This window comes from Osmia lignaria, chromosome 6 (assembly GCF_051020975.1).
Source record: "Osmia lignaria lignaria isolate PbOS001 chromosome 6, iyOsmLign1, whole genome shotgun sequence".
Taxonomy (NCBI): Eukaryota; Metazoa; Arthropoda; class Insecta; order Hymenoptera; family Megachilidae; genus Osmia; species Osmia lignaria.
The window spans coordinates 10,260,923-10,277,864 of NC_135037.1; the positions used below are offsets into that span (position 1 = coordinate 10,260,923).

Here is a 16,942-nt window from a genome sequence, read left to right on the forward strand (position 1 = left end):
CGTTGGTCTTTTTGCAAAAAAAAAAAAAAAAAAAACGAACGTTCCCTTGCCTGTTAGGCGCATAAAGAGAGCATAACATGTATATGTATATCTCGTTTGTTTCTTTGGGCGGCATTATTTCTTCTCGTTTCTTCGCACGGAAATAGAATTACTTCCGATTTATAATTATTTCTCGTATTCGATACTTGCGGTGTTATTATTATTGCTTCTTCGAATCATCTACGATCCGAAACTGTACATATTTTCAGTTTCTTTCTAACTTAGCGTTTCGATCGAACACCGATACAACATATGTACATGCACCGCTGCTTTCGCTACTCTAACGAAGAAATTTGTCGAACGATGAAACAGAACGATCGTAGAGGGTACAAACATGAATGCTACCTCAAAGATACATCTTCGATGAAGAAGGAACAAAGTTTCTCATAGAAAGTGTGCAACGACATAGGATGGATTGCAAAGAGAATGTGGTCGAAAAGGATAGAAGGATGGGAAAGACAGGAGCAGAAGATGTATGATTCGGTAAAGAAGAGACGGTCGAATAATTAACGCGAATCGTGTTGGATCGAGCTAGTGAATCTTCGAGGATGAGATTTCGCGTGATGACGTCACTTCCCTTTGGTGGTAACACCGGCTGCTATTGGCGAGGCGACTGTCGCTTCGTTAACGGTGGTCGAGAGGCCGCCACTGGCGACCCTAGGAGGACTTCGGGATGTCGATCTTCGAGGTTCGCGATGCGGAGGATTGTTACAAGTGGCGTGATGACCTCCTGCTTCCCAGTCGCGATGCTGACAGAAGGAACCGCAGTACCGTGCAATTCCGCAGCCACCGCAAGTCTCCAAAGCGGGTCTACCGCAGTTCCAACAGCTCTGGAAGGATGAACGGGTTAAGGTGGCGAGTTGGTTCATTGCATCGATGACGAAGGAGGAAAAGAGATACTTACGGATCCGGAGACGGTTTGTAAGTGCGACTCTTTTTCATCTTCCGTGGTCGACGGTATCGAATTTGAAACGCTAGTCGGTGTTGTAACGGTTCTGGGACTCGTGTCCACTGCGCCGGGGTTACCGTGGACGCGTAGATACGGTCCTTGACGAAGAGCACCGTGATTTCGCTGAGACAACGGAGTGTCGAGTAATCGATGAACTCGCAGCCGTTCGTTCGTCCTCGTTTCGGCCACTGCTGCTCTCACGGCGCGCTGGACTTCCGCCATTACAGCCCTTTTCACCGCTTCTTCTGCGATACAACGAACAAAAGTGTAACGAAACGGTACAGTGGAATATCGAGAGAATTAGAAACCGACTGACCATCCTTCCTCTGCAATTCTGCGACCTTGTCTTCGATGGCTCTGATGGTCTGGGCTACGATCTCTCCGGACAATCGCTTCAAACTACCCTCGCGATCCCCGGTCGAAGACTCTACCTGAGAACCATTCGTCGAGGATGGATTGTTGACGGTAACGGTATTACTGTTTCCGTTTTGAGCCCCGACCGGAGTTGGAGGTACCGTCGCGGCTGGACCAAAGCAACCGCGAGTCTGCAAAATGGCCAAGGCTTTCTTCGTCTTCTCCACCATACCGAGGATACAGTTTAACATCATATGAATGTTTTTCCACTCGTCATCGAGGCTTCCGTTTTGCGTTTGGACATGGCTCATCTGCTGCTGCTGCTGTTGCGGCTGCTGAGCTAGATGATGGGATCCAGAAAATGGGTTCATTTGATTCATTTGCACGGGATTAGGCGGTATTGGACTAGGTCCATGGCTGTGACCATGTCCGTGACCGTGTACATGACCATGACCATGACCATGTCCATGGCCGTGATTGTGACTGAGACGATGCCCGTGGCTTTGAATCGATCCGCTCGACGAATGCAACGGATGGTACCAACAGTAAGGGGATGAACCATCGGTAGAGGGTTGTTGCTGTTGCGGCGGATGATGATGACTCCAGGGATTCGTTAGCCTCTTCCCGTACATCGGGATGTCGTCGAGTAGAGCGCCGTTTTCGTAGTACCTATAATAGTTCATCCGCTAGCAACCCTTGATCGTAGACTAGTTACTGAGCTATAGTCTATAAGGTGAAGCGGAGGTATTAGCAGGGCGTGGATAGGAAGTGAAGGCAAGTTTGCCGGTATTCGAAGGGTAGAGAATAGAGAGACTCTGGCGGCGGACGAGGAAGAGAGGTAGGGCGAGCGAGGGTGTTCGAGAAAGGTGGTACGCCGATGATATATGGAAACGTCACCAACAGACGTATCGAGAGGAGGCCAAGCCGGCACTGCTGGCGCGCAAGTCGCCTTTTGTCGCCTTCGAATTCACTTTGGTAGCCCTTTTCCGTATACACGCGTGTATCGCATATAAACCGAAAACACTGATGTCTGATTAGCCGCGATCTTTTCAACTCGCTCGATTAATCGAAGCGAAGAACCGACAGAGCGATTTCAACGTGGCGATCCGTTCGGGGACCCGCTGTGTCGGACGGGAAATAACGGCGAGAAATGCAGGCTCGCGGCCAAGATTTTTCTCAAATGCCGGCACATTTGCGGCTTGGCAAATATACTACGCACGCGTGTACGCGCAGGTTCCTGGCGTTCGTTGTCGCGTGAATTATTGCTATAGATGACCAAAGATTCCGCCTGGTCTTGTCCACTTTCGGACCAATTTACACCGCAATTTACGCGTCTCCGATACGGTTTACCGTCGTTCGCCGACCAGAAAACGAGCCCAGAACCCTGAACGGTGTAAAGCGATAAAGCGATGCGAAAGAATAATATACGGTTCAACTCACGGGGTGTCCGAGGCACGACGCTTCGGCGCGTGCGACGCGCTACCGGAATAATGATGCAGATTGGCTGGCGTGTTGTTCACGTGAGGATTACCACCAACACCGGGATTAGAATTAGACCGCATCCCGTAATGAGCGGAACACTGATTGCCGCCGTTTCCAGCGTGTTCTCCAAAAACTTCGACCGACTCTCCAGGGGATACTAAGCCGACGGCCTCCAGAATTGCCGCCTCGTTCGATCGCAAGAACTGCGCGCAACTCTGTTAACAAAAGATATATTTTAAATCGCGTGTATTTCGACTGATTGTGAGCGGATCTGAATCCGCGGTTATCGTTCACTTCATCTGCTCTTGCGACGTGCAACGCGAACGAAATTAGCGTTACATTACACGCGTAGTACGCACCCTTACGAAACGTGCGAGTTGGTAAACTCGATGGATATCGGAACACGAGCCTCCCACAAATTGGATCGAATCGAAACGACCGCTGAAGCCGGGACCATGTTTCACTTTCGATTCCCAATATTCGGTTAGCAGCATTTTTACGAGTAACACCTTTACGGGCAAACTTTCCAGTTTGTTCGCTCGACGGCCAAGTCTGGTTTGGCAGGGTAGGATTTATCGCTTCTAATTCGATATTGGAAGCTCCGTTCGTCTCTGTTCCTCGAGGTCGCATTTCTCAATTAACGATCATCGATCGGTCGCTACGATGCACGCGTTTCAACACGCTTCCGGGTTCTCGTTCGGTTTGCTAAGCACCGGCTACTCGGTTTCCACGCGAATCCAAACAGACGCGAGTGGAAGGGTGCGCTTGTGCGATGGAATTTGCCTTTACCACCGTTCTCTCGATCCTTTGTCATTCTAGCTACCTCGAGAAATGTAAATCGTAGCTATTAATTTGCAATTCGTTACCGCGCCACCCATTCCTTCGCACTGGTAACCCCTCTTCGTTCTGCCATCTTTTTCTTTTCGCTCTCTCGTGAGACAGGCAACAGCTGGAGGCAGCGACGTAACCGAAAGACTTTTATCAATTCGTCGAGGCAAACTTTGTTCTTTTTTATGATTCCTTTCGGTTTCAACCTTAATCGGATCGTTCTTATTGTGCATCGAGATATATCAAACTCGCGAAAGATCTTTATTTTCTAAGAAAATTTATTCCGAAAATTCGAAGAATAAACGAAAGAAGAAAAGTGAAAAAGTAACGAAATACGTTTGGAAAGGCAGGCAGTTGGAGCTGTTGGTCTTCACGTTCGATTCGTCCATCTATCTTAGCGTGAAACGGGGCTGCCATGCTCCCAGCCACCCACTGATTCGCGAAGTAGCCTGGGAAATTAAAACAGGTCGGCAGCCGGTCAGCTCCGCTTCTGTTGATTTTACTCGCTACTCCTGAACGCGTTTTCTCTCCACCGTCTCCGTCAAGCAAACTTTAACGAGCGTGTGTGTAATATAACTCTAATCTATATCGGACCACGACCGAACGATGTGAACATTGGATACCCAGGCCCGCTTGTTCGCGATCATCTATTCTCGTCTTTGCGATCGAGCACGTTTCATAACGCGATTCTTTCCGTTTTCTCCACCTTTCTTCAATCTTCTCTGCTTCCCTTTAACAAGTAACTCTCTTTACGAGTCATCTTTCACTGTTCGCGTATCTCTTGCGAAAAGAAAAGCTCGTGTTCCAATCGTGGCTCGTCAATCGGTTACGGAAACAACTGGAAAAAAGAAGAAACTCACCTGATTGCTCGTTCTAGCGGCGTTGCTCAGGTCTCTTTGCAACGAAGGTAATTGTTGCTTCAAGTGCGGCAGTACGAAGCCTTTAAGGGAGTAGTTGGTCGCTTCCTGTAGCGCCGAGTGAAATTCTTCTGCCGTCATACCGCCGCTCTGTAAAAACGAAAGAGTTCGTTGCAGCCCCTCCAGCACGAACGGTTACCTTTATCAGGAGCGTGTAATTTCGATTTCGCTTTTGTCAAGCGGCGTGCGATCGTTACTACTTACATTGAGAAATATGACAGACTCACACATACAACTCGCAATCTAGAAATCCACGGTTCAAATCCTTGATTCCCAACATTTTTTCTTTTTTTTAAATGATCATTTGTCTCTTTTTGAATAACTATTACATAAAAATTATCATAAAAAAAAAAATTTTTTTTGGGACCCCAGGATTTGAACCGAGGACCTTCAAATTGCAAGTCACGGATCTGCTCAGTGGTTAAACACATGACTCGTAATCTGAAGGTCCTCGGTTCAAATCCTGGGTTCCCGTTTTTTTTTTTTTTTTTTTTTTTATAATGATAATTTTTATCTAATAGTTATTCAAAAAGAGACAAATTATCATTAAAAAAAAAAAATGTTGGGAACCAAGGATTTGAACCGTGGATCTCTAGATTGCGAATTGTATGTGTGAGTTTGTCATACTTCAGAATGTAAGGAGTAACTATTTTAAACAATTAGCCGTCTGCCCACAAAACGGGGTATAGGCATGTTCAGCTCGACGAGTTCTACAAACTGGCAAAGTTTCATTAATAAGTGAGTGTAACACTTGGGTAGTTCTCCTTGTTAGTTCGCGTAGTTTTCGACTCGATGAGAAGGGATGGTGGGTAAAAAAAAGGTATAAGAATTACCAGTAGTGCCAACACGAGGGTGAGCACAGTGTCGCCGGTGTCCGGAGATATACCGGTGGCGAATTTCACGACGGTGCCGAGCACGCTTTTGAGCTCGGTGTGGCCGGCGAAAACACCGGCGATGCATCTGCTACCGGTGCTGTTATTCGACGACACAGATACATCGCTTTGCTCTTCCGTCCTACACCCGGTAGCAGCTCCTGCATTGGCACCTCCATCGCTACCACCGTTACCGCCATTACCACCGCCTCCAGCACCGATCGCATCCTCGAATTCCGGTTTCAGTGGGTGCGAAGGTAAAGGACTGTCGTTGTCAGAGGATCTCGAGCAAGCGGTTGCGCCTTTGTACTCGCACCGCAGACCGTTGCTCTGCTTTTGTTGATTGCTGGATGCAGCAGTTGGAATCCTTTGATGATGAGAAGGTGGCGAGTGTACTTCCGATTGGCCCTCTTCCCGCGTCGCTTTCTCTCTCGCCGTGGAACTTGCTGCAACAAAACATCTTCCCTTTTCTTCCCCGTTTCGTAACTTTGACTCGACTGATTTCGATTCAATCTCGAGCACGTACGATTTATTTCGGTAGGTAAATTATAAAGAAGATTCGAAGCAAAGAGACAGGGTGGTCCTTTGTGCACGGTAGATCCGGGGAGGCAGCCGTCAGGCACGAGCCACGTGAAACGGGCAGGCGAATCGGCCACTCGTTTACAGACACGTTGATAGGGCGGACACAGAGGAGCACCGGTGTACTTGGGGATGCACGTCAAGCGACGGTGTACTCTGTGCGTGGGTGCAGCGGATAACATGCAATTACGGGCCGTGTCATCCACCTTGTCTTGTTCCCGCTCCCGTTCCTGTTTCCGTTCCCGTTCCCGTCCCGATCCCCTTTCCAACCCCTCCCGACCGCGCGTTATCTCGCGAAATGCCTCCGGCCCCGTACCGTGCGTGCCAAAACGCCGCCATAGAACGCGTATGCCGATAACGAAAGGTTACACAGTGATCCGTCCTCGCCTCGTTTCGCCCAACGAAACGTCGACTGACAGCCCTGGCTTCGTTAAACCAAACAAACGACCGCGCTCTGCTCTCTGACATTTTCTTTCGCTTCACAGTTTAATCTAGCCACGCGCCTTTTTTTTCAACATCCACGTTTACGTTATAGAACGATTTTCTGCTCGTTGACAAAGATACCGAACCGCCACCAGTTCGGACGAAAACCTCGAGAAGAGAGGGTAAAACGATTCAAGAACGAGTATTCTCGCGTGTCGGTGCGTGTGAATTCGTAACACAGGTAAGCGAAGGGAGGGACAAGCGGGAGGAGGTCGCCGGTACCGTGTCACTGCCACCTGACGCCGGTAGCCAAGGGGTAATTACCTGTACCTGAACTCTCGGCGAACTAAACTACCTCGTGAGTACAAGTTACACCCATGGCGAGCGTTTCCGCTTCCTTCGTCGAATCGACTTTGCAACCTCGCCCCGCCCAACCACTCGACCGCACAATTGCCGTCTCGATCCGACGATTTTTCAATCGTTAAACGCGAAACACTTCTTATCTAATCCGACGCGACGTTTGATAATTTACTGCAAATTTTGACCGGGCAACAGTCGCGTTCGCGTGGAAATATTTGTTGTGGAAAGTCGATTAGTTGGACAGAGGGGGAGGAAGTTTGAAGCTTCGCGTCGGGGGGATCGTGGGGTGGGTGGACGCGAGGGAGTACGCGAATCGCGGAGCTCGCGGTGACACCTGGAACGCACGCAAAGCAGCGTAGAAGCTGCTCGTTGTCTTTGCAGACGACCGTCCCACCAACACCGACAGAGAGATCGATAAAGCGCACGTGCTCCACTCGGCTGAGAGTCCCTGGCTGGAAGTAAGTGCGCTGGGACTCAGCTGTCGCCTCCTAATTGCCGGGACAATGCAACAGATGGCTTTGATCGCAATCCCTTCCTAGTCACCCCTTCCTCCCTGACGCCCACCCTACTTCCTTCATTCCTCCTATTTCCTTTCTTTTCTCCCTCCTATTCTATACATAGCTACACGTATATTCTTTCATCCATTTCAAAGCATTTTTCTTTCCTCATTCTACTTCCTTCGCTAATTTTCATTTTTCCGGTTTAGCGAAATTTTCGTTAACTATCGCGTTTCGATGCTCTCCGAAAGTGGAATTTCGAATTGGTCGAGTAAAATCGGATTTACCGGAAGACGATTTTAATATCTTCTCGGCTCTCGGGTGTAAGGCCATTTCCGCGAATCCTAATAAAGTTTGCCGAATCCGAGCGCCACTTTTCAGGGGATCGTACCGCTTAAAACTCGAGCACCCAGTGTATTCGCAGACGGTTGGGCGCGTTCGCGTAAGCAGGACGGATGTGGTTCGCGAAACTCGTTCCTGTTCCTTACGTCGTAAGCATATCCAAAGGGAAGAAAGTGCGAGGAAGCGAGCTAGCGAACGACCAAGTACGGCCCCGACTATCGCAAAATTGTACCTCGAACGGCAACGTCGGGGATGCCGACGGTGTACCGGATATGATATCAGCCTCGAGCAGAATCCCGCTGGAAGTGTTGGACGTGCCTTATCGCGTCTGGTCCAGGCAGTCAGCCAGCGCACGAACCGACCTAACCAACACACCGAGCCCAACCAACCACCCAACCAACGAACCAGCTTGACTGACTGTTCGCAGGAGTTTCACCATCCCCCTGTGGTGCCTTCTGCGATCGCGTTTCCCTTCCTCGCGCACGCTGCACTCTGCACACATACTCCCCCAAGATCGTGCACGTGCTCCTTGCCACCCTTCCTCTCCCTTTCACCACCTTTCATTCGTAGATCCTGCGACCGAGTAAACAAGCATTCCCAAAGAAACGCGTCGACGGGAATACGTTATAATTGAACTATTAATCGTAAGTAAAACTTGGTAAAGGTTTCGATTTTCTTTTTATTCGATAGAACGGCAAAATTTGTCAGGATCTGGAATGAAATCTTGGTCTCGAATCGAAAGAACGAGGCGACACGGTGCGGCGAACAGAGACGGAGTAAAGTGCCGTTCGATCGGGAGGACGGCTCTTTGACGAGAGAAGCGGGCATTTTTCCTGAGCCATTTCCAAAGTAGCTGCGGGTTGCCGGTCGTCTAGATAACCGGTTCGCTCTAAACGTACGATCTCGTCGGCCGAGAGCCCACCAGCGGACAGAATATACGGGTACCCCTATGCGTTGTTCGAAACTAATGTTCCTCGTGGGCAAAGCTAAGCCGAGGAACGTTTTCGCGGCCGTAAAATGTTCTCGTTCGCGGCTGTATTCTTTCGAATCGAAAGCTTCGTTTCTCTCACTCGGATCGGTAGGATCGAAGAAGAGGGGAAAAAAAGTAAAATAGAGGACGCACCCTTGGCCTTGGTCTTGAGATCGAGATCGACGGGGAACGGATCGGCGTTGGCGAGGTGCGAAGGTGCCGGCGTGCTCGGATGACAAACAACGGCAGTACTGGCAGGGGATGCGTTCGGTAGTGCGGTGGTCGACGGTGCGGCTACCGCAGGGTGGCTGGAAACACCATTTCCGCTTCCGTTGTCGCTGCCGGTATCGTTGCCGCTACCGTTGCTGAGGGTGGTGACGGTGGTGGCGTGGGTGCTCGCACTCGAACCCGTCACCGTTGCGATGCCCGAACTTCCCGACGAGGTCGAACACGTCGACGACGATTGCTGATAACCGCAGCATTCCTTCGTCTCCTCCTTCACCTTCACCTTGTGCAGGACCGTGGCGGCTGCCATTCCACCCTCCGCTTTCATGCCCGTCCGCCAACAGCTTGCCTGTTCAACATTCGATCCATTGATTCGCTATCGTTTCCTCCATCAACGATATTACACACTTTGTTTATTCCTGTCTCCCGTTGTTTCGCATTTTTACGACAAGTTTACGCGAGCCGTTTGAAAAAAATCAAAGCGTCGGCGTCGCGTCGCTTCGGGAGGCAAAGGGAATTGGGAAACGAGCAAACCGGGATGCGTATGCGCGACATCGCGACCACGATTCGCATTTGATCGATTCCATTTCACGATTGCCGCGGTCGCATATTTCGTCTACGTGCTCGTCCACGAGCACTCCACGGTGCATACCGATGACTGATTTTAATGGAACGACCAAGCAGCAATTTTACGAAGCAGCGCAACCGGCCAGAACGTATCGCGATTCACCGACTCGCTCGGAATATTCGACTAATTGAACGTTCCCCAGCACCGGTTGCAGTTACGCAACAAAGAAGCGTCCAATACAAAGCGTTCGGTGTCGATACGGACAAGATTACGAGAATGGAAATTAGACGGAAGAGAAGCGGCGAGTAATGTTTAAGATCCACGTGGCGCTCAGCTCCCGGTAGGTAGAGGAGGAATTTTATTTTATCGGAGCACAGCCCTACCTAGTCGCCGGCTGGTTGCCTTCGGTGCCACATGGTCTCGTTATTAACGTGAAATGCAAACGAGCCGTTCCTTTCGTCCAAGAAACTACCCCCTGCACGACTGGCTATAATAATTTTTTACTGGAAAATCGGCATTGCCCAGCCCGCCTACTTCTCACTGCCCACTGCCCGTGATTTAACCTATATAACCCTTTCATCGCGAATACCGTAGGAACGTTTGATATTTTCAGCCCGGGTTTTGCCGGCAATCGGCTTTGCAACAAATAAATAAACGACATCGTCGATCGCCTCGAGCGTGCAACTTTTACGACGTATAATTCCAGTTAAATTAACGCGACTACAAACGACAGCTCCACGCTTTACCGTTCGTTGTCGTTAAAGTTTTTCAACGTCGAAGGAAAGTAATTATCGCGATTAATTTTCGTTTACTACAACCAGCAGGCGAGGCCGGTTTTACGATTAGCAACGAAAGCGTCCCTTTTCTTCGCTGTCTCGAAAATACGAGATGGATACCGGTAAGATTCGACGCAAAAATGATTCGCGAGTGCGGATCGTTGGCGTTTATCGCAACAGATGGCTGCGATAATTTTAATCGTCGCTACCTCCCTCTGTTGTTACAGGTATACGCGATTATCTAAAGCATTCTCCGCACTTGCTCGATTTTCCGATTTTTTCGCGACCGAACGGAGGAAGAAACACAGCCGGTGGATCGTTGCGAGTCCTCGTTGGCGGGTAAAAGAGGGAAAGCGTTCGTTCGTGTAGGATGTAGGAGGACGGAGACGCGCGTTCGTGGCAATTCGTTAAGACGCTTAGTTGAGCAAACAAGAGCAGAGTCGGCTGGAAACGATATACGTGCCATAGCAGAAAATCCACGGCTCTGCCGTTGGTAATTACGTTTCTCGCGCAGCTGTGTGCCGCGCACGGATATAAACGCGAGCTCACGTACTCGTTTTTCCGATCGAACGCGCTGCACCGTCTACGATAGGGTTACGATTATTCACTGCCGGTTCGAGTCGCGTTCCTTCAACCACCACCGGTGACATTGATGGATCAAAAAGCGTAATTCTTGGAGGCAGGGATAACCGAAGAAGAGTTAAGGAGAAAAAGGTGCGGATCGATGGTGGACGCGTTTCGAAGGAAACGGCTTCGGCACCGCGGCATCGCGGCAGACTGAGCTTATGTTTATACATATGTCCTGCACATGGTACGATGCTGGTTGGAGAGGTGGTCGGCGCGGGTGGAGACGCAATTTCCAATATTAGAACGGCCAGGCAGAACAGGAAGGCAAGGCAAGGCAAGCCAACCCAGACCAGATGTCTACCGCGTTCGCTATCGAGAGCGCGACGTACGTTCAGCTTGCTTTCATTACAAAAATGTCACGCACAGCAACCGTGTGTCTTCTTGCTCGCACCGTCCTTTGATGATGCACCCTCACCCTTCTCTCTCTTCTCCCTGCAGTCACCGCGTAAACGGGAAACTCAGCCGTCACGGACACCGCGAACGGATCGCGTTCAGTTATCGGAGGTGCACCGCGAATCGTGATTGCGAATCGTCCGCGACAGAGGTTCGCGCGTAAAATTTGTTAGATGGTATTTGGTCGCGTGGTCCCGCGGTCTCGTGGTCGTTAACGAAACTCGGTCATACGCGTCTAGGATAACGCTCGCAGGTTACGCGGCTACGACGTCGAAGCACTCGGCTTACGATTATTTCAGCCGGCTGCATTACGAACGTGTCACGAACAGACGCGTTCGCTTCGGACCGGCATTTGACGTTTCGCTCGTCGAGCACGCCTGCCCGGGTGCCGACTATCGCGCGACCAGTTGTTTCAGAAAAAACGAACGTCAAGAGAAATCGTGTTGCGTTTGAAAAAAAGGGAGAAGTCCGGTTGATCCGAGGACCCGTTGAATTTACCAATCGTTTCGTCTTGATCGACTAAAACTAGAAAGTCGTTGATTAGCTTTCGAAGGAAAACGAGCGCGCGTCAACAGCGTGTTGGAGAGAACGATCGATCGACTCTCAATCTATCTAGAGACATCGAACGACGCAGGTACGCAGCTGTGTCTACGATGCGTTCGTCAATTTATCGGTTTTACAAGGAAAATCGTAGTTGCAGTAGGAAAGACGGATCGATGCAAAGCGGACGTTGCCTCTGACGGAATAGCCGGTGTTCTCAGCAGTTTAGTTTTTCGAAATGAAGCGAAATCTCAAAGTCTGCCGCGTTTGAAGCGCGAAATCTGTCCGCAACACCTGACTGGCAACGCACGGGCGAAACAGAGAGAAGCAGCTAGGTGTTTCAGCCTTTCACAGGACGAGAGAGAAATAGAAAGAGAAAGGGAGAGATGGAGCAAGATTAATAATATAGGAAAGCCAAAGCCATGCCACCCTCAGACAAGCTTTCCACTGACTCTCTTCTGTTGCCAACAGTTAATCGATATAATACTTGAAAGCATAACGAGCCAACGACGGCGCGTGTCTCGCCTACCTACCTACCTACATACCTGTCTATCTACGAACGCACACGCTGCGTCAACCTTACCTTTGCTTTCCGCGTTCGCCGCATCTTTCGATCTCTTCCCGTCCGATTATCAATCGAAACGATAGTCTTCCTATATCTAGAAGGAAAGAAAAATCGCTCGATTCGATCGATAATCGGGCGTTTCATCGGTTCTGCGTCATCCTTCGATTAATTTAGCCAGCGCAAGGAACAGCCGTTTCCACGGACAAAAACCGACGAATTCGTAGAAGGGTATTATTGCGGCTACTGCCATTTGCCTCGTGCTTACTCACACCTTCGCACTTTACAGCAGCAACTCGTGGCCCAACTGAACGTTCGCCTAGCTCACCGAAATTACTTTGCTACTCTCGGACTACGAGCAAACACGATAGCGAGAGAGAAATATTACAAAGACGGTACGAGCTAGAAATATTTGTTTCGAGGAAACCGATTATTGGCAAACGTCGTGCGAAAACAAGCACCTGACGATTTTCGTATTTCGCTCCTTATTTTCACCCCTTATTTCCCTCCTTCCGCTCCGAAGAAAACTCGAGTTTCCTCGAGCACCGTTCGGTTGCCGGTTGCTTGCCTTCCGGCGCTTTCTCCCTTCTTTCATCCTACTCGCCACTCTGTTCCATTCCGTTCCGTTCCGTTCTGTTCGACACACGTGCGCGTACGAACCTCTATCAATCACAACAAGGAACTCGTCTCGCGATTCTTACGATCGTCGTTCGAGGATCCTCGATTTTCCTCGTTTCCTTTCCGATAGATCGAAATCTTTGATCGGAGAATATTCAAATAACACCGGCAGAAATTTCGTATCTTTGAACGCGTGGGGAAAAATTGATGAACCGGCAATTTTCGAAAGTTTATCACAGAAAAAGGATACGAAACCGTTGCTTACCTCCGCTCTGATCGGCGCAAAAAATCCAAGCAGCCGAAGCAAAGATTACGAAGCGAAGCACAAGTTATCGATCGAAATCTCACAAACGGATCTAGCGCGATCGCCGCGATCGACGACGAACGACGGCGCGTTTCATCGCGCATCCACGAACAGGGATGTTTTCGCGCGAATCGAACGCCGATCGTGCACCAAACGCGTAATACTGATCTGGAAAAGTTTCGCGGGAAGACGTGAAACGGAAGGCGCGACAGGAAGGAAGACGAAGCACGGACGGCTGTCGCGAGCCGACTGAACGTCTCGTCGGAGGACGGGAAGAAGAGAACGACGCCGGGCGGCCGCGGCCCGCGGCCCGCGTCGCAGCAAGAGAGGTGGTGGCCTGCAACCTCCACCACGCAACCCCTGCACGCCCGAATCGAGCTTGCACCGTCAATTTTATTCTTCCATCCAGCCTGATCCTCGATACAACGATCCCCTCGTCGACGATCGGTCGATGATCAAGGAAACGATCAAGACAGATCTATCGAGCCACCGATCGAGCGCGTTTCCCCGCTGATCGAACGTTACCCTCGCCTTTGCGAGGATATTGTAAACGGGCCAGTGTGCTCCTGACGCGTCCATATATTCCCGCGAAGAAAGCCTCTGCCGTTGAAGCTGAGAAATAGCTCACCTCCTCCTCCTCCGCCATCTTCTCTTTCACCTCTTCCGTCTTTATCCTCGTGACGCCGCGTCGCACGGATTCGTAACCATCTGTACCGAGACGCGAATCTTTCGCGATATCACGATCGCAGAATTTTCACCGCGAAAAATAGAATGGAACGAGCCGCTGTCGGAAAGAAAAAGCGTGGCGAACGAAACGGAAGAAGCAAAAAACGACCCAATTCATTGACGAGGGGGATCTGTTCGACGTTCGGTATCGATCTCGAGTACCTATCTTCGAAAGCCAGAATCGACTGCGTGCTCGTCGATGCTTCACGTTCTATCGTTGGAAAAATCGGGGAACCGGATCGGGAACGGAAAGCAGCTACGAGTAGGTAGGTGTGCGCGAGAATATCTATCCCTATATCCATCCCCATCCCTGTTTATCGGGAGAAATTCATGCGCGGCCACACGGACACAGGCGCGCTCGTCCACCAGCCTATTATACGTATTATTAGCACTCCGTCACGCTCCTGTCATCGCCACGTACGCTTTCCTACGCTTCTCTACGTGTGCGCGCGTCAACGCGCCGAAATTCCTGAATAACCTCCACCACTTCCTACCTGTCCCTCCACAATTTTCAACAACACTTGCCGATATCGAAATTTCCCTTCCTTGTCCTCCTCCTCTTTCTCTTCTTATCTCCATCGCTCTATCTCTCTTTTTTTTTATTTTTCTCACATACAAGTACCTGAGCTTCGAAGAAAGATTTCCTATCCGACCAAATTGATCCTCGTATCGGTCGTGAAGCTGTCAATTTGCTAATTAAAATTTCAAATAATACCTGTTTCAATTGCAACGCAGAATAATAAGGTCGATTCGTAGGCAAAGTTTTGATTGTGCGGGAATCGGCCGTAAGTTTGAACGGCCGATACCGTCACTCGCAGACGAGTCGAAGCCACGTTTTACACGACGCGACGATCGAAAGCGGATCCTAACACTCTGCGGGCATTCGTAATTTACGAGTTACCGGCTCCGCTCGGGCTAATTTTCGTGCTGGTGAAAATTACACCAACGCGGGGCTGGTGCTCTCTGCGACGAGCGAGAGACAGAGAAAGCCTCTCGTTCCCTCCCACTTTTCTCTTTCACTCCCTCGCCCTGAAAGTGACGCAAAATCGTGCTGCCGGCACGGGCTGGCTTGTACCGAGATGTCGATAGCACGAGGAGCGGATGTCAATAGCACGAAGTCGCTCCTCTCGCGAGGGAGAAACCGCGTCAACCGATTTTACAGGATTTTCGCGGTAACGCTAGGAGAAAACCCGCGATCCTTCTCGATCGTTCGCTCTGGATCCCAAGTTGACGCGGTGTTTGCGCGAATCCTCGTGTCTCGATGAACCGAACTTCCAAGGAGAAGGCGAAACAACTTTTCAATAGCTCGCTTTTTGCCCCCCAGATACGAATATAGCAGCCCTTGCAACCGTTCGATCCGAACCGCTGCCGGTGACACTCTCTCTGCGGCTTTAACCCGCCGTACTTCCAGCTGGCTTTTGTATTACTTTACACGACGAAGGCTGTTCTCCTTGTGCCCGTGTCATCGAGACGCAGTGAGTACCTATCGCACCTTCCAAAATTCCTTTCTCTCTCTTATACACCTTTCAAGCTAACCACGAATAAAGGATATTGCTCCAAAAATGAATTTATGCTACCAAGTGATACGCTTCCACGAATTATTGAAAAGTAACTCCCAAGGCAGTTGTATGACCAACTCACCGTCAACACAGATATCATAATATAAACACATCCTAGTCATAGTTTCAGCTCATTTAGCTTCCTGTACCCAGTTATCACTCTTACCCCTATATATATATATATATATTGGTACCCAAAATACTTTGGGTCAGATCTCTGTAGTTTGTACCAGCGTGCTGTTCTTGGTTGTTGGTTTTAATTCCCCAATCCGGAATTCAACACAGTTGTCCACTGCTTTCGTAAGTCTTCCTATCGGCTCTGCAAAAGTTCGAATTTCCAGCTGACGCGTTACGACGACAGCTTCTCGGTTCTAAGATATTCATTTTTTGGCTCGTTTCAGACTAGCCTGCTTTGTGTCCCGCGTTGACAAAGAGCGCGTATTGTGCAAACCACGTTCCACGCTTCTCGTCTGGCCGCACGTGCAGCCGCGGAAGAACCAGACTGACTATCCAACGAAACAGGTGAGCCGGATAAGATTAAACAACTGTTTCCCTGTTTCCCCGATTCACCGAACCACTGGTTTAGTCTCTTTTCACTGTAATTTAATGGGTATAAAAGATCAAGTTTGAACGATTTTTATTATCGTTTTATTCGAGTAGTAGACAAGTTATGGAACGAATCGTGGTCGAAAAAGATTCGCTCCTGTCTAGGATTCTTATTTCGAAGAATCGTTGACGCGTCCTCGAGGGAAAAGAGGGAAACAGGATGGAACGGATAGAAAACAGCTGAGGCGCAGCTGGTTTCTGGCATCGCGACGGCTGGCGTCTTCCACACGGTGCCTCGCGCCTATGTACATATGCACGCGCCTGACGTATGTGTACAAACCACCCATGGTAGAAAGCAGAATCGTAATCGTTATTTGAACAACATTTTTAGAGGAGAAACAATAAACGGGCCTGAAAAATGTTACGATCTTGAAACGGTAATCTACAGAAAAACTCATCTTTATCAAATTAACGTTGAAGGACTTGTAAAAGATATTCCGACGAATTTGTTATGCACGTATTACTGTTTTCGTGAATCGTCAGAAAGGGATTCGGATCTTTACCATAAATCACACTTACAAGGAGAAAAGATATTAATAATTAAAGTTAGTTACTACTTACATTGAGAAGTATGACAGACTCACACATACAACTCGCAATCTAGAGATCCACGGTTCAAATCCTCGATTCCCAACATTTTTTTTTTTTTTTTAATTATAATTTGTCTCTTTTTGAATAACTATTACATAAAAATTATCATAAAAAAAAAAAAATTTTTTTCGGAACCAAGGATTTGAACCGAGGACCTTCAAATTGCAAGTCACGGATGTGCTCCGTGGTTACACACATGACTCGTAATCTAAAGGTCCTCGGTTCAAATCCCGGG

At 49.3% G+C, this 16,942-nt stretch overlaps 1 protein-coding gene across 6 annotated transcripts; it reads right to left on the reverse strand.

The window, feature by feature from the left end:
* Positions 1 to 76: 76 nt before the first annotated feature.
* nvy (CBFA2/RUNX1 partner transcriptional co-repressor nervy) lies at positions 77 to 13,345 on the reverse strand. 6 transcript variants are annotated; one of them, XM_034331799.2, is made up of 9 exons: positions 10,735 to 10,926; positions 9,246 to 10,625; positions 8,766 to 9,186; positions 5,403 to 5,887; positions 4,513 to 4,659; positions 2,783 to 3,039; positions 1,305 to 2,011; positions 944 to 1,233; positions 77 to 869 (listed from the first exon to the last, which is right to left on the reverse strand). In XM_034331799.2, the coding sequence occupies exons 3-9, from the start codon at positions 9,163 to 9,165 to the stop codon at positions 609 to 611; spliced, it is 2,547 nt and encodes an 848-aa protein (XP_034187690.2). In that variant the 5' UTR covers positions 9,166 to 9,186; positions 9,246 to 10,625; positions 10,735 to 10,926; the 3' UTR covers positions 77 to 608. The 6 variants fall into 6 exon arrangements, with proteins under 6 accessions (XP_034187690.2, XP_034187693.2, XP_034187696.2 ...); XM_034331802.2 differs by lacking the exons at positions 9,246 to 10,625; positions 10,735 to 10,926 and adding an exon at positions 13,187 to 13,345; XM_034331805.2 differs by lacking the exons at positions 9,246 to 10,625; positions 10,735 to 10,926 and adding an exon at positions 11,173 to 11,265.
* Between the last annotated feature and the right edge of the window lie 3,597 nt (positions 13,346 to 16,942).